General features: G+C 38.5%; 1 protein-coding gene across 1 annotated transcript in view; it reads right to left on the bottom strand.

Annotated features, from left to right (window-relative positions):
• Positions 1-591: 591 nt before the first annotated feature.
• TMEM117 (transmembrane protein 117) overlaps positions 592-22,295 on the bottom strand; it is a 763,946-nt gene continuing 742,242 nt past the window's right edge. The window contains exons 11-12 of the mRNA XM_006865317.1: positions 18,488-18,617; positions 592-1,238 (exon numbers count right to left, since the gene is read on the bottom strand). Coding sequence (XP_006865379.1) covers positions 592-1,238; positions 18,488-18,617 — 777 coding nt within the window. The remainder of the gene's footprint in view (positions 1,239-18,487; positions 18,618-22,295) is intronic.

Raw genomic sequence — 22,295 nt, 5'->3', positions numbered from 1 at the left:
TGCATCTGTATTTATATTTGGCAGGCAGCCAATAAAAATTGCAAGGTAATCACCATGTTTTTCTTTAGTCCAAGTGTCAAAGTCACCAACTCCATAGCTGATTAACAAACCAAGAGATACTTGCTGTGCCACATCTTGGTTATAACTGTTTCCTGCTTAGAAGTCAAGTACAGATCAAAGTAATTGTATAGAAAACAAAACAAAACTCAAACATGTGAAGTAGGTTAGAGAACTATTCCACATTTCATTTCTGGTACAGTTAAAAACAGTTTAATGTCTCAAGGCACCACTATGGTTGAACATCAGATACACAGGAAATCATCTAATCTTTGACTATGCTGTAAAGTCAGTAAATAGCTTGTGCAATTGTGAAAAGCAATCTCTAGAGGACTGTTAGATATACTGTAGGCACGTGTATTATAATACAAATAGAAAACAATGAGTCCTAGAAAAAGCATGTTGAGCACCGTTGTGGCATTGTTTATATTTCTTTACCTAATACTACGTAAACCTTACATTTACAAAAGGAAAGACTAACTGTTTAAAGTTACACTCAGGGTTGCTTTTTGTGCTATTGCCAAGTAAGTGAATCTAGTTCGTAAGTGTATTTTTAGAAGTAGTTGGGTCTGGATCAGCCTCTGTTGCGCTGGTAGATTCATTCAAGTGTGAATTCAAGTTTTCTGATGTTAGGTGGGAAGACTTGTAGACTATCTCGTTGAAGTCAGACCTGATGCAAACCAAAGGAGGGTCATTCAATGGGTCTTCCACTGAAACCTGGGTATTTTCTCTAGTGATTCCCATGTCTTTGCTATGCTCTGATGGGGATTTTCTTTTCATGCGGGTGTAAGTTTTGTCTTGGTTCTCCATGCCTTGCTCATTTTTCAAAAACCGTCCAAAGAACCAGATGAAGAATCCAAACCACACAAAAGCAATCAAACTTGGAACAAAGGCCAGACACTTGACATCAAGGCTAGCCCCTATGTACCTGCTGTGTAAGAACATGTCTCCCTCAACGTATGTTTTATTAGTCTGAGGGTTGGTGTGATTAGACCTCCATTCCCAGGATAGCTTGGTTCTGTTCAAATCCTTTAAACTTTCAGAGTCTTTCACTGTATAAATCTTCTGTCCTGGGCCAATATATTGCCCATATTCATGAGGTTTATAAAATATCTGGTTCTTCCACATATTAAGATCCAAAATTAAGACGAGAAAGATGATTCCATAATTAAACCATTTACCTGCATTAAAATAGAAATACTGCATTAATCACAGAGCCATAAATTGCAATAGGATTTTCTCCACTAAAATGGATATAACAGTATTATAGTATAAATTATTAATGCTTTAGATATGTTAACAATTAATTTTTTGAGACTAATCTCTTGCCATTAAGTGGATTGGTAAAGGGAATTTACTAAATGGATTCTGGGCATATGAAAATGTACCTGTAGGTCCCCAAAGCCAGTTAATTTATGGTATATAGACTAACAAGATTAGGTCTCCTTGTTTTAAAAGCACTATAGCTACAGTCAAATTTGGTTCTATGTAGATTATTCTCTTAGAACATTTCAATTAATGTGAAAACAAAGTTCTAATGAAATTCTCAGGAAAGTCCAATGTCTGATTGAACATCTCTTACAGTTTTATAATTATATCTGGGCAAGAAATAAATCATTTTGCAATATAAGCACAGCAGTATATCAATTGAATTCACATTGCATCTTGTAGGTGACCTGTTGATTAAACCATTAGTTGATGTAATTCTGATCAATAATCCTTGAACATTCATTTCAAGACTTTAAAAATAATCACATCAGATTCTCATTGAACAGAATGCATTTATCAGACATATAAATATAACCAAATCTAATGAATTGCTTTAGAAGACATCTTTTGGAGAGATTGTAACTAATACAATTTCTTTGTGGTATTTAAAATCTTGTATAAGTATGATACTACTTTGTGATCTATTATCTAGGGCTATTCTTATATCTGCAAATTGGAAAATGTGGAAAAATTACTTTCAAGGGATACTAGACTAGACTCCATTATAACTTTTATTATAATAATAATTCACTTCAAATTGTATAGTATCAAGTATAGTACCATAATAATATTGAAATGCCTACCTTATAGGTTTGTTGTAGCTAACTAGATGATACAGTAATGGTTTCTTAAAAGCTTTAGTTATAATTGTTATACATATCATGCCAAAATTGTTTTCTTTTGTATTTGAAGAAAACGGATGGTATTGAACATTAAGCTGCTGCTTCACATGATTATAGAAATTTTGTGACAGCAGAGAGATAGGATTTTGGACACACATATAAAACCAAGAATTATAAAAATACGTTTTAGTATGTACTATACTATAATACATAGCTATATAAAAAAATAAAGCTCTGCGAGGAGTTTAGTGTTTTATTATCATAATTATTGTTGTTGTTAGGTGTCATTGAGTCAGTACTAACTCATAGCAGCCATATGCACAACAAAATGGAACACTGCCTGGTCCTGCACCAACCTCACAACTGTTGCTACGTTTGAAACCATTGTTGCTGCTACCGCGCCAATCCATCTCAGTGGAGGGGAACTGGACTGGGCAGTGTTTCGTTCTGTTGTGCACAGGGTCACTATGAGTCGGTACTGACTTGATGGCACCTAACACCAACAATAAAAACAATGGTGATGATAAAATACTAAACTCACAAAGGTCTATTTTTTATATAGCTTTAGGAGTTCTGGTGTGGCGCTGTGGGCTAATGTGTCAGACTGCAAAGTTGTTTGAACTGCAAGGTCGGTGGTTCAAGCTCACCAGCTGCTCCTTGGGAACCCTAGACAGAGTCAATATGGGTCGGAATTGACTCGACGGCACTTAACAACAACAGTATATATTCAAATCTCTAATATATGTAAGGTTGAAGGATTTTTATCTTGACACCCCAACTTACTAGTTATGTGATCTTGGCCTACTTGGTTAAATTCTCCAGCATCTTTATTTGCAGAAAACAATACTAGATTCTTATTATTGATGAGGTTACTAGACATTAAGCACAGTGCCCAGTACATAACAGGGGCTTAATTGTTGTTGCTACTGTTACCATCAAACCCATGATCATTTCTTTCTTTGTGTGGAATTCTGTAACTTATGTCTGAAGAGAATCTATTTTAAGAATACGAATGGAAAGTATCACTCAGCTAACACTGAAATGGTTTAACTAATAAAATACTCGTTGCTGTCCAATTGATTAGGACTCATAGCAACCCTATAGGATGGAACAGAACGGCCACATAGAAGCACATCAGTACATCTTTTTTCTCATGGAGCAACTGGTCATTTCACACCACTGAATTTTTGGTTTGAAGCCGAGAATTTAACCACTGCATCACTAGAGCTCATCTAAATTCAGCTATTCGGACTTTGTCATATTTATAATGGAAGTTCATGGAGTCCTGGGGTGGTGCTGGGGGCTAATGAGCTGGACTTCAAGGTCAGTTTGAACTACAAGGTCAGCGGTTCAACCAGAAACCCTATGTAGGGTCACTATGAGTTGGAACTGACTCGATAGCACTTAACAACAACAACAATGGAAGTTCCTGCCTGAATGATTAATTTTGCACATCCAAATGAGAAAGTCAGAACAGTGGGAAGTTGTTTCCAGATACAATAAAATATTAATACCATCTGACACAATTATGTTCAAATCATTCCTACCCTCTTAGGGATTCAAAACAGATTCATATCAAGAACTAATCATAAGGCAAAATAAAGGCACTCTAGCCAGAGAAAAAACAGACTCAAAGGTGCGCATCATTACTAAATATTTATTGTGATTATAAGAGCCTTTGTGAAGATATTGACAGAGCTGAGGACATGTGTTTCTGTCTTCCAGGGAGCAATTCATCATCTTGTTGGGGAAACTGGACAGAGGTATCAAAAGATAAATAATCATATGAGGCCACATTTGAAAGCTGCTAAATGAGTGGTCTACAACAGAAATGCATAAAAGTGAGCTGCTGAGAAAACAGAAAGAAGACAAAAAGCAAACCAAGACCAGTTTTGTGCATAAAATATTTTTGGGGAAGTGGTTCTTGAAGGCAAACATGATAGAAGACATTTGGAAATGTTTTTGCTTCTTTTAGTTTATGTTTTTATTATGCTACAGATAAAATAGCACACAGAAAAATATTTAGTGATGTGGAAGAGAGGAGCTGAGAGCAGAGAAGGAAAAGAAGGGAGACTATTGTAGACAAAGACAGAAGAAGGATGAGATGGGTGCAATGATAAAATTCAGAGACTCTTATCCAGTATTAAAGAGGCACTCGTTTGTACCTTCCAGAGCAAAAGTAAGTTTAAAAAACAAAAACAAAACAAGACAGAGAGAGAGCTTTGGAAGCTTTTCTTTGTTAGGAGATTCATATTTACTCTCCTGTAAACTGAATGTGTTAAAAATCCAAGCTGGGTGCTGAGAAGAAGAGATCTTTAGCTTGTATAATAGTCTACCACATTCTTGACCCATATAAGTCCCTTGGAGAAATATGTAACCCTCTCTATATCTTTTCTTAGAAGTTCATGAATGGGGAAGTCCCTCATAAAGAGTTCTTTGTTTCTATGGTAACAGGGCATCAGAAACTGAAGATAAACAGCATTACACAAACCAGGAGGAAGAAAGATGAATGCTCAGGGAGCCTGAAGGAAGGAGCTTCTCTGATGGGAAAAAAGGCTCAGTTGCCATTTCTCCTAGGATTTTGACCTATTGACCTTGAGGTTAGCAGCATAAAGCTTAGCCTACTGCACCACCAAGTATCCTTTGAGTGTTAATAAACAAAGAAAAAATGATAATTAAAGCCAAGAATAGAAACAAAAGCTTAGGAGCACTGAGAAGAATAGGAGAAGATTTTTTCTACCATGTAACTTTAATAGCACTGGACTATCAACACTCGCAGAAGCAGCAGTCAAGAGATCAGACGACATATTGCATTGGGCAAATCTGCTGCACCGGAACTTTTCAAAGTATTGAAGAGCAGAGATGTCAGCTTGAGGACTAAGGTGCGCCTGACCCAAGCCATGGTATTTTTAATAACCTCATATGGATGCGAAAGCTGGACAGTGAATAAGGAAGAGTGTAGAGGAATTGATGCCTTTGAGTGGTGGTGTTGGAGGAGAATACTGAAAGTGCCATGGACTTCCAAAAGAACCAATAGATCTGTTTTGGAAGAAGTGCAACCAGAGTGCTCCTTGGAGGCCAAGATGGCTAAGCTTCGTCTCTCATACTTTGGACATATTGTCCGGAGAGAACAGTCGTTGGAGAGGGATGTCATGTTGGGTAAGGTGGAGGGTCAGAGAAAAAGAGGAAGACCCCTAACGAGATGGATCAGCCAGGTGGCATCACTGATGGACTCAAGTGTGGCAGCGGTAGTGAGGTTGGCCCAGGATCGGACATTGTTTTGTTCTGCTGTGCATGGGGTCGCTTTGAGTCGATTCTGACTCGATGGCACCTGATAACAACGACAACAACAACTAACCAAAGGGCTGATAGTTCAAATCCACCAGCTGCTTCTTGGAAACCCTATATAGAGTTGATAAGAGTTGGAAACAATGGCACTTAATAACAACTTTAACAATTCTTGGTCTGTTTGACCACTAAACGTTCACTCTAAAGAATCACTTTATGCTGATTCATTTTTCTCAGGTGATCTTAAATCTGCATATTTAGCTTAGATAAGGGAGGAGCAAATTAAATCATGTTGCCTGACATCAGTTAATGGTTATCATCATCTCCTCTAATGTATCTGTATGGATTTTTGAGGAGATACTAATTAAGTGACAAAACCTATAGGCTGGAATCAGCCATTGGAGATCTCATCCTAACCATGTTGTTAAGTGCCCTCAAGTTAGTTCTGTCTCATAGCAACCCTGTCAAGGGTTTCTGAGAAGTGGATGGTGAGTTTGAACCTCCGACCTTGCATTTCAAACTGACCTCGTGGTCCAGCGCATTATCCCACAGCACCACTCCAGGATTCTTAACCATAGACTTGAATAACATGGCCTTGAGTAATCTGTTAAACCTATCTAAATCTCAATGATTTTATTTTCAAATTGGGGAAACTGAATAGATGCCTTTCTTTGATTCTGTCCTTCTCCCCTCAAATCCTGTTACTTACTGTGTGAATACAATTTGTTTTCCATGTGAAATGGAAAATAATATCAGTGTGACTACTTCAAATGAATACTGTGAGAATAAAATGAGGTTATATGAGTATTTAAAAATTCTATGACATGTATTAGGGTGGACAAAAAGTTGTTGTTGTTAAGTGCCATCGAGTCGATTCTGACCCATAACGACCCTGTATAGAGTTTCTGAGGAGCAACTGGTGAGCTTGAACCGCTGACCTTGCAGTTCAAATGGCTTTGCAGTCTGGCGCATTAATCCGCAGCGCCACACCAGGACTCCGGACAAAAAAGACAGCACTATTATATTTGCAATTATATCCCTCTGCTGAACTTCTTAACGAGCTCTGGTAGCATAGTGGTTGCGAATCGGGCTGTGAAGCGCAAGGTCAGCAGTTCAAAACTACCAGTTGCTCCGCGGGAGAAAGATGAGGCTTTCTGCTCCTGTAAAGATTTACAGCCTCGGGACCCCTGTTCAGGGTCGCTATGGGTGGGAACCGACTTGACGGCACTTAACAACAACAACAACTGAACTTCTTGGTGTACTGGTGTGGCACTGTATAATAAGTATTTGACCACAATGTTGGTTTGAGCCATAAGGCTGGCGGTTCTAACTCATTAGCCTCTCCTTAGAAACCCTAGACAGGGTCACTATGAGTCAGAACCAGTACTTAACAAAAACAACAAAAGTACTTCTCAGGGAGTGGCTCTGCAAGATAAGCACTGGACTGGAACCACAAGGTCAGCAGTTCGAGCTCACCAGCTGTTCCACTGGAGAAAGATGAGGCTTTTGACTCCAGCAAAGATTTACAGTGTCAGACCTTGTATCCAGGGTCTACAGCTCTAATTCTCAAGCTCAGTTAACACAGGATCTTGGTGAAAGAATGGAATGGAGGGTGTATGAGGGTTGTAGAAGAGACATCCTAAAAGGGATAGACTCTTTACATTTGGATAAAGCAGCACGAATTTCTGAGCACTGATATCAATGGATAGAGAAACCGGAATCAATAATCCAAAAAACACCTAAGGTGTTTTTTTTTTGTAAATATGGTCTGGAATCAGTATATTTAACATATTACAAATCTATGGAAATTGGTCATTTGTCTGTAGCTTGGAAGACCTAAATTTTAGTTCCAAGAATATATATATATATCTCGCTGTGGGCTAATGCATCAGACTGCAAAGTTGTTTGAACTGCAAGGTTGGTGGTTCAAGCTCACCAGTTGCTCCTTGGAAACCCTATCTATACAGGGTCTCTATGGGTTGGAATTGACTCGACAGCACTTAACAACAATAGATAGATAGATAGACAGGCAGATAGATAGAGTATGTTATTGTCATTATTTAGTGCCATTGAGCCGTTTCCAATTCAAAGTGACCCTGTCTGTATAGGGTTCCCGAGAAACACCTGGTGAATTTGAACTGCTGACCTTGCCTTTAGCAGTCCAGTGCTAATCCTACAGCACTATACCTGGACTCCATACTGAAGCTAAGGAATGGGAGATAGTGTCCCTACGTCTCCTGCCAACACAGAGGTCATGTGGGAGTGGGGAAATATCCAGGGAGGAGTACAAGGCAGGCTCCATGTTCATACCTTCTTTCCTTTCCTTTTCCTATGGCGATAACACTGTTCCACACTTAACTGTCATAGTTATTTAACCTAAACTTGAAGCTGCTACAAATGTTGAAGAAATGGTCATTATTATTTTTTGTTTGTATTTGGTTGACTTGACTTAAGCTCTAATCCGTTTATCCATTTGTCTAGAGGAAGGGTGTTTATCTTTCTCTATAAAGCATCCTTCCATTTCCTTCACAATGTTTTTGTTATCTTTGCAATGCTTTCTTCTCTTTAAAAGAATTCTTTTGCCATATGAGATGTGGTATATTTGAAGGCAGAGTCAAATGGGACGATTCAAGCTTAGTTTTCTCAACTATAAAGTGAGGGGGTTGATGCAATCTTTAAGGTTTCTTCTCAACTCTAAAAGGCTTTTTGGAAAGTCTGTGCAACAAACACTACATAAACCTTCATGTTTTATGATGGTCCAGGAAATCTCACCATTAGAACCCAAAAGATGGAATACACGATTTTTCAAATGGAGCAAGGTTTACTTAAAATTGTTGTTAGGTGCTGTCTGAGTCAGTTCTGAAATAGTGACCCTTTGCATAACAAAACAAAACACTGCCTGCTTCTGCAACATCCTCACAATTTTGTTAAGCTTGAGTGCACTATATATATTCTGAGAAACACCACTTACCATAAAGAATAAATCGTAATCACTCAAATGGCCCACATAGAAAGAATATAAGACACGGGAGAAGGACACAAATGGAATGTGAGACCTTATCCAGAGAAGCAGTGACACTAGAGATGGAGGCAGAGATGGGGACATGGAGAGAGGGAGCAGCTGAGGACTCAAGATTCATGGGAAGAGAGGGATTAAGAGATAGTAGCCAGGAGGCAGACTTGCATAATGTGCCCTTAGGTGGTGTAAATTATTATATATGCCTGAGTGTTTTTAAAAAAAAGCTCTAAAGTGAATATAGAGAGAAACGCTGTTAACTGATGGTACATGGAGGGGATTGTAATCATTGTAAAGAAACAAGGTGTATGATTTGTTGAAAGTAAAACCGATGATCTGACCTGTAAACTTTCACTCAATCCACAATAAAAAACATAAAAAAAAATTTTTTTTTCAAAGAAAGAATATAAGACACACAAAAGAGTCAAAAGTGCTTTTATAGCCATGTGTCAGATTGTGTTGCTATGAATGTAGGAACAAGAGGTTTGGTGTTTTAGCATTAATCCTATGAGAAATCCTGCATTTCCTGCTGTTGTTTTAACTACAAAGCATAATGCAAACCAGCAAGGAGGTAGGGTAACAATCCATACATTATTTCTATGAATCTCTTCATTGAAATATCTCACTGTCTCCTTTAACGAGAAATCACTGCATGGTGTTGGTGGGATAACCTCTTTTTGTATTTTATGCTTTTAATGAATCTTATTGATTGTTAAAAATGATACCATAATTGTAATTTTATCTTTTTACTTTGTGGGAGTTTAGAGACTCCTGGACTAGTTAATTTAAAAAGGAGTCTTCATTAAATATCACCCCTGCTTATTTTGCATAGCAAATGACAATTTGGGAAAAATGTTTTGTTTTGTTTTTTTTTCAACTAAGGAAAAATACTATAAAGTGCTGATCTTTCTACTATATAATTAAATTTTCATGATTCAAATATACAGTTATAATATTTTAGAACTTTTACTCTGTTGAGTTGTCAGCATTAGGGTTGAGTATGTTATGAGCACCTCTATACCAAATGGAAGGAGCTCTGGTAGCATAGTGGTTACAAATTGGGCTGTGAACCACAAGGTCAGCAGTTTGATACTACCAGCTGTTCTGTGGGAGAAAGATGAGGATTTCTGCTCCCGTAAAGATTTACAGCCTCGGAAACCCTGTACAGGGTTGCTATGAGTAGGTTCCGACTCCATGGCACATAACCACCACCACCACTATACCAAATGAATCCTGGTATAGCACTGTGGGCTAATGCATCAAACTGCAATGTCATTTGAACTGCAAGGTTGGTGGTTCAAGCTCACTAGTTGCTCCTTGGAAATCCTATACAGGGTCACTATGGGTCAGAATTGACTCAACGACACTTAACAACAACAACATACCAAATGGATGCTATTGCTTGGCCAGGCTTGGCATTCAGCACAGGTACATAAAAAAAAAAAAAATCATGCCATACAAAGCCATTTAGCATCCATCATTCCATCATGAGACAGCAAGCAACCATAGCTTGAATTAGGTGGGTTTTGAACAAATAAAAGACACACAGAGTTTGCTGTCTCAGGTTTCTTGACTGTCTTCAATATTCTCTGCCCAGACATGGGCAGTGACAACAGGATTTACTGAGTTAGCATCTCTTTAAATCTTTCTCTCGGCAGTTTAGAGATATCTAAAAATCATAGAAAGTGCTTGTGCCATGAGGAGGCCTTTTAGTAAATTGAAAATATTTACTGAATAATTTATGTATTAATAATTATTTGAGTTGATAATGTATCTTCTTAAGACATAAGAGCAAATGAATATAGCTTTTCAATGTGGATTTCTTATCATTGTTGCTTCTGAATGGGAGATTATTCACTCAGGACATAACCCGGATGGCAAGTAGAGGTGGAGACTTTGTAATGATAAAAAGAGGAAGAAGTGGCCAGGCATTTATACTGAATTAGCGGACCATTAGAATATGACTTTCTTGAGATTGGGAACTATGGTGTGTTTATGTCTGTATTCCCTACATCCTAGTCTAGTTTGGGCAAATATTTACTTAGAAATTATCTGTTAACTCTGACAAAATATTTCCAGCAAAATAAAAAACACAATTTTCTAGTCTTTCAAACAAAGTACATTTGTCATAATTATGTGACAAATTCTAGGACACTGCTAAAATGATATAATCTGAAAAACTGAGAAAAGCAAAATATTTATGTTTCAAGGATTATGATTTATTATATATTTTGAGACCTTCTTCTGACTACAAAGATAATTCCTGAAGAGCATATGAGCTTTCTTACAAAAATCCCCACTCATTTATAAATGAAGACAGAAGACCTCAGAGGCTTGCTCAGAGGCAGATGAGGACTGATAAAATATAGGCAAACAACTATGGCCTTGAAGAAAGTGAGGTATAGAAAACTAAAGGGAACTGCTGCTTTATATAAGAAATAAGCAAGGGACAAGTGCTCTTACAGCCATACAAATGCGTTGTAATGGAAATTACTTCTGGGAGGTTTAGCAAAATTCACAACTGAGAGAATAGCAAGGAGTTCTTGTGTACTTTGGATAAATTAATGATCTTTGGGGATAGTTGTTGTGAAGAGGATGCATAATGTTTCCCTGTAACAAGTCCCTTGCTAATTTTGAGAGACAGACTATTCAGCTGAATGGACCATTGGTCTGCTCCTTCCCTAGCACTTCTCAAGATCTGATTGACACAGGAAAGTTCTTTGAAAAATAATTTCTGGAAACTCATTTGCCAGAACTCATGCACCTATGGAAATCAAATGAAGGGGTCTTATTCATTGCTTCCTACACCCTCGCCATTGTAAAGCACCTGAGCCCTCACACTGCTCAAAAAACCAAAATAGGACACAGACGCCATGGAGGCTTGTTTACTTCTACATTTTCCATTTTTGCCGAAAGGGTTCCCGTGGGCATCATTGTGCCAACAGTGTGAATTCTCTCTGAGTGGCTGCACGGTCGTTCCTTCTGGCCTTTCGCCCAGTCCCCTCCTAATTTACTCAGATGATGGCCACCAATGGGACACTTCCTTTGTCTAGCTGGGATGACAGATGGCAGAGCTTCCACTGGGATTGGCATTAATAGGACTCAGAGGAGCTTCAGAGACTGAATTGAGAGGCCATTCCTCTCTCGCCTCCAGAGACTTAGTGCATCACATTTTGAATCCATCTCTGCACTTACCTTATAGGTAAAAGGGGAGAGGGCAGAGAAGATAATTACACAGTTGCATTTTGCATTTCTTTGAGGAAAACAATAGACTTGGGTTAAAAGCACTGATGTGACCTAATCACTAACCATTTATCCCCTTTGTTACTGAAGTCAAAATATCCTGGGGAAAAAAAGTATTTTAACACATCCTTGGATATATAAATGATTTATTTTTATAAGCTGCAGCTCTGCTTATAAAATGAAAGCTCATACATACTGCAGCAAACCATCTGTCAAGGGGAATCCAGATGAGCTAAACAGATGCAACAATTCAAGTTATTTCTGACATGCATAAATAAAGCTAGCTTGGAATCAAGATTAAAAAAAAAAAAAAACTCTAATTCTAAATGTTTTAAAATGGTCACTGGAACTCATCAATGTCCAATAGTTCTCTACATACTGAGCATTTTAGTGGGAGAGAGAAGTTTTCTATTCTTAGCTTTCTCCTCCTTGAGAACACAGAACAGTTGAATGTGGACAAATGATAAGAGAGCCCTCTGATGCTCTTGAATTAAATAGGACCCACAAACTTCGGATGAGAGAAAGGAAAAGCTGTAAGTAAAAATAGTAAAAGTTTATGATTGCTTACTACATGGCAGATGGTGTGCCTTGCATATCTTAATGGATTTAACTGTCACAATAGCCCTATGGGACAAGCACTTTTACTGTCTCCATTAAACACATGAAAAAACTAAGGTGCAGGCCACATCACCAGTAAATAGCAGGGCACAGCCTGTGCACCAAACCTTTATTCTCCATTAGCTCACAGGCACAGATGGTCTTTTCTGGATCACAGGGAACTACTGGTAGTTAGGAGCAAGGTCTAGCGTTCACTAACTCCCAGAGAATTCTAACTGTCCTTGTCCAGGCAATAGCAGTCTGGGGTCCTATAGGGTCCCTTTTCATACTTGTGAGGCCCAGCTTCCTCTGTGGTTATTGAGACATGCCCCTTTTCCAATCCTACTCTACCTTTAATCCTCCTCTGTTGGACCCAACTCTTAACTTTCCAGTTCAAGACTGGCCTTTATTATGTGCCTTTCTCACTGGCCATCCCCTTTCTAGTGAATTTGCATTCTGTTCCTTGGCATTTGACTGTGTGAATCAAACTATGGATAACATTGCAAAGAGTGAGTATTCCAGAATACTTAATTGTGCTTATGAGGAACGTATACAAGGACCAAGAGATAGTCCTGCGAACAGAACTTGGGGATACTTGTGTGGTTTAAAGTCAGGAAAGGTATATGAGAGGGTTGAACCCTTTCAGCATACTACTTCAGTCTGTATGCTGACCAAATAATCTGAGAAACTGGGTTATATGAAGAAGAACATGACATCAACATGGAGGAAGAGTCAATAAAAATCTGTGATATGCAGATGATATGCAACCTTGCTTGCTGAAAATGAAGAGGACTTGAAATACTTATTGAAGATCTAAGATTACAGTCTTCAGTATGCATTGCACCTCACTGCAAAGAAAACAAAAATCCTCACAACTGGACCACTACATAACATCAAGACAGACAGAGATAAGATTGAAGTTGTAAAATATTTCATTTTACTTGGGTCCACAATCAATGCTCATGGAAACAGAAGTCAAGAAATCAACTGACGTATTACATTGGACAAATCTGCTTTAAAAGACCTTTTGAAAGTGTTTAACAGAGCAAATGTGTCACTCTTAAGACTAAGTTGTGCCTGTCCCAAGCCATGGCATTTTCAATTACCTCATATGCATGTGAAAGTTGGACAGTAAATACATCTTTGAAGAATAGATGCCTTTGAATTATGGTATTGGTGAAGAATATTGAAAGAACCAACAAATCTGTCTTGGAAGAAGTACAGCCATGATGGTCATTAGAAGCAAAGATGGGAGACTTCATCTTTTCTACTTTGGATATGTTGTCAGAAGGGCTCAATCCCTGGAGAATGACATCATATTTGGTAAAGTGGATGGTGAGCAAAAACAAGGAAGACCCCCAACAAGATGGACTGATACAACGACAGCAATAATAGGTTTAAACATAGCAACAAATGTGAGGATGGTGAAGATCAGGCAGTGTTTCTCTCTGTTGTGCCTAGGGTAGCTATGAGTTAGAACTGACTTCAGACAGCACTTAACAATAGCAACCTTGGCTTTTGATTTCAACAGTTGCATATGATGTAAATTAAAACTCAGATGAGAGGAATTCTGACTATGAAAAGTTTCTTGGCCTCGGTGTTTCTCAGAGTCATCTTCTGCTGTCTGCATGGGTATTAGTTCCAGTGTTTGGCAGAAGGAAAGATTCTAGACTCTGCCCCATACCTCAGTCATCAGACTGGGTGTGTAGCTTACAGATTGCTTTAGCAATGTCTCCAGGTAATTCTAATGTATTCTGAAGTTTGAGAACCAGCGATGGACATGTTTAACATGTTTAACAACCTCAGTAGTTACACTCTTTTGCTTATCAAGAAATATTTTCAAGTCTCCATAAAAAAAGAATGAGACAGAGCGGGAGAAAAATGGAGACCAAAACTCAAAACATTAAAAAACACCAGGCTTACTGGTCAGATAGAGATTGGTGGAACTCTGGAGACTATGGTCCTTAGCCACCCTTTGTTTGGAAATGAACTCATTTCCAAGGCTCAACTTCAGCCAGCTCATTAACAAGTTTATAATTGTTGGAGTCCTGGTGTGGTGCTGTGGGTTAAGGCCTGGACTGCAAAGTCACTTTGAACTGCAAGGTTGGTAATTCAAGCTCACCAGCTGTTCCTCGGAAACCTTATACAGGGTCACTATGGACCGGAACCTACTTGACAGACCTAAATGATAATAACAGCATTAGACTCAGTTTGGACTCATAGGGACTCTGTATAGGGTTTCAGAGGCTGTAAATCTTCAAGGGAGCAGAAAGTCTTATCTTTCTCCCACGGGAGCGGCTGGTGGACTTGAACCATGGACTTTGTGGTTAGCAGTCCTGTGCTTTTACTTATCCTACAGTGCCATCAGTTCTGTAAAGCAAACATTTAAAGGGAATAACAGTAGGATGTATGAACACCTTAGAATAATCAACCATTTGAGATTTGTTGTTGTGGTATGGCTTGGAGTCAGTTCCAACCTGTTTCCAAGGCTGCAAATCTTTAAGGGAGCAGAAAGCCTCATCTGTCTCCCGCGGAGCAGTTGGTAGTTTCAAACTGCTGACCTTGAGGTTCGAAGCCCAATTCGTAACCACTACACTACCAGAGCTCCTTAGTATTTGCCCAACAACAAAGTGCAGAAGGGTTAGGAAAGAAGGAGGAATGGAAACAGGAAACACTAGGAGGAAGCGGAATAAAGAGAGGTTTCATTGTGGGGATTGTAGTCAATGAGATGAAACAAAGTGTGTATGAATTATTGACTAGAAATTGATCTGCTTTGTAAACCTTCACCCAATTCACAAGAAAAAGAAAAAGAATGAATTATTAAAAAATTAGAATTTTCAGTTCACACAGCAATGTGTAGACTGCTAAGTATTAAGAATATTAGAATGTAGCTGGTAGCACAGTGTTTTTACCCTAGGTTTCCACAGAAATAATTGTCTTAGAAAGTCAGGTAAGAAAATGGTCTTTCACAGGAAACCAGATGCTAGCCAATTAATGGTTCTGTTGCAGTAGGTCTGAGCAAGGGCCAGGGAATGGCTACTTTTAAAATGCTCTCCCAGGTGATGTTGATAATTGTCTGGCTTCAGAGTGGCCTTAGTAACCTCTACAGCCAATTAGCAGAACACAGAGAGTAACAGAACAAAAACAAGAGGAGGTAAGTTCTGACTTCCTACAGCCCTCAAAGCTGTAGCAATTCTCCTAGAAATTATCATGGTTCTGGGAATGCATTTGAACATCCTACCCAGACTGGATTTAAATTGTTAATGGTGGAGTCTATAAACCAAAACCCACACCACTCTCTACCTTATTTTGAAATTAGACCCCAGAATCTTCAAAAGCCCTACCAGTAGGTCTTGGTCTCCAACAGTTTGCACAAGCCATCTCAGGGAACTGGCTAGACCGCCTACCTGGCTTCTCAGTGAGACAGGAGCTGGTCCCAAAGAAAGTAATTCTCAGCATCACTTGGGTGAACATTTATAAAGATCTCATTTCCCAGCCCTTGCCCAGACCTACAAGATCAGAACCATTTAGAAATGGAGCCTAGCCTCCTGGATATGCTAAAGTTCCCAAGATGAAATGACAATTGGCATAATTTGGCAAACACCACACCAAAATCAAAGGTACAATATATTCCACCTTCTAGCAAACCTTATTAACATGTGGTTTCTGTTCCAAAAATTAGCTAATCTCTCTTGCTGGCAATGTTTTTTGAAAATAGTACTTAATCGGGGACAAGGTTTTTATTCAAATGGAAGCCATGTATCTGCTTCTTCCCAAATACTAAGGAGGATTTATCTGGAAGTTAATGACACCGAAGCTTCAGGGTCTCTTGCATGCATCGTCCCCTTGCAAGGCACTGAATATCATTTTAAGATGAAATTTTGCATGCATTTTCTTAAGTGGTGGTGGTGGTTCTGTGCCGGTTCCGACTCATAGCAACCCTGTACAGGTTTCCGAGGCTGTAAATATTTATGGGAGCATAAAGCTTTATCTTTCTCCTGTGGAACAATTGGTAGTTTCAAACTACTGACCCTGAGGTTAGCAGCCCGATTTGTAGCCTGATTCATAACCACTATGCTACCCGAGCTCCTATTTTCTTAAGTAGAACATTCCAAACAGTATACACTTTGTTGTTATTAAGTGCCATCAAGTTGGTTCCAATCCATAGTGACTCTGTATAGGGTTTCTAAGGAGCAGTTGGTGAGCTTGAGACATTGATCTTGTGGTTCAAATTGACTTTGCAGTCCAGCACATTAACCCGGAGCACTACACCAGGACCCGAGTAAAACTTGTTGTTAAATGCCATCGAGTTGGTTCTGACCCATAGCAACCCTATATAGGGTTTCCAAGCAGCAGCTGGTGAGTCTGAACTACTGATCCTAAGGTTCAAATGGACTTTGCAGTCCAGCGCATTAGCCCACAGCAGCACACCAGGAATCCAAGTATAAACTTAGAGCACCACAAAATCTGAATCTGATATGCATATGACAAAGCCACATAAAATCGCTCTGAATTAAATATTCTTTAACAGCTTGATTACTTTTTTATCAATGGGATTTCTGATTCTTTTCTTTGAAACTGATGTTCTTTACTTTAGTAGTATGCTTTTGACAGGCATTCTGATACTCAGTCAGAAACAATATTAGTGCAATGATGGTCTGGGACAAGAGCTGATAGCAAGAACAGATGGCCCAAGCAAAAGCCCACCCAAAGGGATCTGCTGATGCCATGTGTGTGGTAGCTGTTTTAGAAGTCCAAGAGAGTACTATACTACAGAGATTAAGTGGGGACTCTGAAACCACATTATGTGACCTGCACGCAAATTGATTGATTTACCCAGTGAATTTAATAAATGGGCCGTATTCATTTTGAATAGGAGAAGAAACCTGCTGCATCTTCCCTATTCATGAGCTCATTCTCCAATTTAGGAATGTCGCTTCATGCTCAAAGCAGAAAACAGCATCCTAGTTGGGAAGCAAAGGTTTTTTTTTTTTTGCAGTACTCAGATGTTAACATTTTCTGTGCTCAGGCTATTTTTATTCGGCAGCACAGACGGTAGTGTAAGCATAGATTTCTTTCTTCAGCAATTTTTATTATAGCAGATGTGGGATCCTAGACTACTGTTCTTAAAACATACACATTTACTACCTGCATTTGAACAGCTTGGGAACTAATGCCGTCCTTTATTTGTGATTATCCCTCTGTCTGCAACTTCTTCAGGAAAAGCAGTTATGAATCATAATTCAAGAACTTTTTTTTTCAGATGAGAATGATTGAAATGTTGTAGAAGAATATTACAATAAATCATACTAGAGCCATGTCAAAAGTAGGACATATTGAAAATGAAATAATGTTGGGATTCATAAGAGAATCACTTTATACTAACATGAAATGTGAACCCTGATACAAAAGTAGGTTTTACTTAAATAAGAAACAGTCTAAATCCCTAAAGGCATCGATTGGGCTGATGGTAGCTCTAGGATACCATTGTTTTTTTTGTTTTGTTTTGTTTTGATTTAAGTAGTAAAGGAAGAAAGAACACATAAAGAGGAGTAATGTTAAGAAAGATATGCTGAGTGATGTTTTGTGAAAAAGAAACCCACTCAAGGAACAAAATCAAGGTCGATGGAATTTGGTGTATAGCAGAGATAGCCATCTATCCATACCAAAGATATTCTCTCTATCCTAGAATGTTAGATCTGATATCAGAAGTGACTGCCAAATGGAGACTACTGCTTTCCTTGACTCAAAGTGGAGTTATTTGACTCTCACCAATGAAATGTGAGTAGGGGTAAAATGGACGCCTCCTGAACCATTTCCCTCATCCTCTTTATTTCCAGTTGCTTACTAGATGTCAAAGTTGAAGAAAGCTGAGCCTCCAGTAGTCTAGATCGCAGCATTACTGTGTGGAGCAGAACCATGAGCTGACCTGGCATTATCCTGCGCTGTTAAGTGATCAAGGAATAAAATTATACTGATGTGTGCCTCTGAAATGTTGTGGTTTGCTTTTAAAAAACAAAACCAAAAAACAGCTGCTGTTGTTTTATTGTTCAGTTGATTCAACTCATAGTGATCCTGAACAGTGTTTCCGAGGAGTGGCTGGTGGGTTTGAATCACTGACTTTCTAGCATTGCCTTAGTACGAGAGTCAAACTATGTTCAACGTTATAACATACCTGTTATATGAATACGATATTCCTCCTTAAAGATCTTCTGGAAGAAGGGAATCTTGAACTGCATATGAGGCGTGTGCAACCCGGGGAGATTTACATCAACATCTCCCATGAAGTGTGGGAATTCCCAGTCCTGTCAGAGAAAATCATCATAAAAAAACATTTGTGATTTGTTTTACTCCTAAGCAGCAAAACACTCAAAATTTTCTTGTTTTATAAGCATTTATTTTAAAATCATTTAAATGCAGCCAGCTGTTGGATTCCTCAGTTTAGTTCTGTGATGGTTATTTTATGTACATGAGATCACTGTATGCATTCAAAGTCAAAATTAAGTCATAGCTTATATCCTCAGATTTTCTCTTAGTGTGGTAATAAGAAACCAATACAGAATTGATTTGCATCTATGTGTGTTCCTTTCATTCTGGATAATTGATCTTAAATTTTTATAGGTAGGAAGTGATTCAAATTTTTAAAAATATGGTGTAATTATGTATTTTTTGCTACCTTAGAAATATATGAATTCTCTAACAGCATATTTTATGTAAGAAAACACAGTAGCCAAATTCTTCAATTCAATCATCTCTGCTTCTTTCAAAATCCTGCATCATTTTGAACCAAACAATGATGGGCCTGAAGTAGTACTATGAGAAACCAACCTTGAATTAATTTCCAAGTTGCCACTGGTTATTTCCTTATTGCTCAAGCAATATTGGGTGGGTTGACTCTCCCTCACATAAGGAAGGGAAACAGATGCAAATGAGGATATTTTAGGTGTCTCACCTGCTCTTCATTTTTAGATGTTGTTGTTGTTAGTTGCCAAGGATTCAATGCCAACTCATGGCGACCCCATGTGGTTGTCATTTTTAGACAGAGACACCAAATTAAGTTTATAACTGCCATGTGAATAGAGATGACACTAACTTTGAAGACCTACTTGAGAGGTATCCATAGATAGGCATTACTACACACATTTTTACTTTTAAAAATGAAATCATCAGTCCTATATTACTGATTTTTAAAAAGAAATTGAATATGAAAAATATTCATTTGAAATTTCGGTGAATGATCTCAATTACAAAAATTAATATTTTCCAACACTTTTATACCTACAGCTATATATTACTGGTAGTGTAGTGGTTACGAATCAGGCTGTGAACCGCAAGGTCAGCAGTTGGAAACTACCAGCTTTTCCGCGGGAGAAAGATGAGGCTTTCTGCTCCCATAAAGATTTACAGCCTCGGAAACCCTGTACAGGGTCACTATGAGTTGGAATCGACTCCACGGCACATAACAACAACAACATATATTACTGCTGTTAAGACTTGTTGAGTCAGTTCTGACTTATAGCGATCCTGTATAGCAAGGGTTGTTGTTAAGTGCTGCAGAGTCATTTCTGACTCACAGCTGCCCTGTATTTCAAGTAGTGGCTGGTGAGGAGAAGAGAAAATGTCACTGGTGGTGACTAGGTAAAATTCAACGTCAATCACTTTCCTGGGAGTGGTATGGCACTGCAGGTTAATATGTAGTCAGTCTGAACTACAAAGACAATGGTTCAAGCTCACTAGCCACTCCTTGGAAACCTTATATAAGGTTGCTATGCATTGGAACCTACTGGACGGCTGTTGCTAATAATAAACACACATAAAAGAAGAAAACTGAAATGACGCAATTCCACCACATTCTATCAGTGTATGTGCAAATCTTTTGTTGGTCTTCTTTCTCTTTGTTTTTCAGGCATCATCAGAAAATAGATATGTAATTTGGGAAATGAAGTAAGCCCAATCATTAGTGCAAAGAGAATCATTGGGTGGCATTGGGTTGGTTCTGACTCATAGTGACACTGTGTCTAACAAAAGAAAACACCACCCTGTCCTGCACGATCCCCATAATTGTAGCTGTGCTTGAGCCCACTGTTGTAGCATGTGTCAATCCATCTCACTGGGAAAATTGGGGACATTTTTAAACTAAAATATTAATAGAAAAGGGACTGCTAATAATACCTGAGAACTAATGTGAGGTTAAAGTGCATATGCATTATTTTTCACTGATCCTGTTTTGGCTCTTTCTGTTATTTTGAGAATTGAATTTGTATAAATTCTTTTGCTAAAATACAACAGATGGAAAAATTATGCTTGGCAAATAAAGGGACTGATAACCAGAGTATACTTCATTTGCCCTGGATAAATGATACAAAGCATTTTCAACAGAGAATGATCTTTTTATTGCTTGAATTATTCTTGTGTGTGTGTGTGTGTGTATGTATGAAAGATTTTATTGTGAAGTGAGTGGAAGTTTACAGGGAAGAGTATTTTACATCCAATAAATCACACACTTTGTTTCATCTCAATGATTGTAATTCCCTCCATGTAACAACACTTATCCTACTTCCTCCCTGTGGTTTCTATTTCCATTCCATCTTCCTTCCCAACCCCTCTGAACTTTGTTCCCAGGTAAATGTTGCTCTTTTGATTTGAATGTCTGACCATTCCATGGTGAGCATACCTCACGAGTGCTGTTGTCCTCCATATATACTTTCTTATTCACCACTTGCTTGAAAACTGGTTCCATTCCAGACCTGAAGGGTGAACAAGGCCCACGGTGGGTTCCTGCAGTCTCTTTCTAACCAGTAGGCCCATCTTTTAAAAATTTTTTTCATAATTTTGAGTTTTGTTTCACATTGTTTCCTACTCTATCTGGGACCTTCTAATGGGATCCCTTTCAGAGCAGTTGGTAGTGGTACCTGGGCACCATCTAGTTCTTTGGGTCTTAGTGTTGTGGAGACCGATGTTTACATGCTCTGTTAGTCAATTGGACTAATGATTCCAAGCCTCTTAATTTTTCATCACTCTTCCTTCTTCTGCATATGGAAAGACCAATAGTCGTACCTTAGATAGTCACTGATGAGCTTTTAAGATCCCAGTCACTACTCACCAAAGATATAGAACATTGTCTTTGTGGACAGTGTTATGTCAACTGACCATGGTGTCCCCTAAGGTTATGGTCCTGAACCCTGAGGCCCAGCAACTCATTGCCTCAAAGTGTTTGGTAATATCTAAAAGTTTCCCACATTTTGTCTGTATGCTCTACCACATTCATAGGTGTGCTTGCATCAAAGGTAAATAAATACCCATATACAAATATCCTGGAAGGTATTTATATTCTTGGTAGTTGTTAAGGAAGTATACTTAAAGTCAAACTTCTTTTTGGATAGGCATTCTTGTACTGCTCCCATTTGGCTTTTTCTTCCATGTACTACATTCTAATGGGTATGAAGTTGATTTTAGTTTAAAAGTAGTCTCTAAATATAAGGACCTCTGGTAGCGTAGTTGTTACGAATTGGCTGCTAACCCCAAGGTCAGTAGTTCAAAACTACCAGCTATTCTGCAGGCAAAAGATGAGGTTTTCTGTTCCCGTAAAGAGTTACAGCCTCGGAAACCCTGTGCAGGATCACTATGAGTCGGAAACGACTCCATGGTACTTAACAACAACAACAACAAAATATATTATGTGGACTGTGATCAAATCCTCATTACCCTAAAAAGGGAATTTCTGTCTCAGTAATTTTCTAGCTGTCCTTGGAAGCAGAAAAATGAGTTGAAATGGGAAGGAAGGTCTTATGTTGTTGATCTTCTTATGTGCCATTTGGTTGGTTCTGACTCGTACCCATAAATATCTAGAGTTTCCAAGGAGTTACTGGTAGGTTTGAACCTCTGACTTTGTGGTTAGCAGTCCAATGCTTATCATTTAACATCAATCACACTAGGACTCCATGGTCTTATGTTGTTGTTGTTGTCAGGTGCCATCGAGTCGG

The sequence above is a fragment of the Chrysochloris asiatica genome, unplaced genomic scaffold, assembly GCF_000296735.1.
Source record: "Chrysochloris asiatica unplaced genomic scaffold, ChrAsi1.0 scaffold00077, whole genome shotgun sequence".
In the NCBI taxonomy this organism is placed as follows: Eukaryota; Metazoa; Chordata; class Mammalia; order Afrosoricida; family Chrysochloridae; genus Chrysochloris; species Chrysochloris asiatica.
This window is presented reverse-complemented; position numbering and strand designations above follow the sequence as displayed.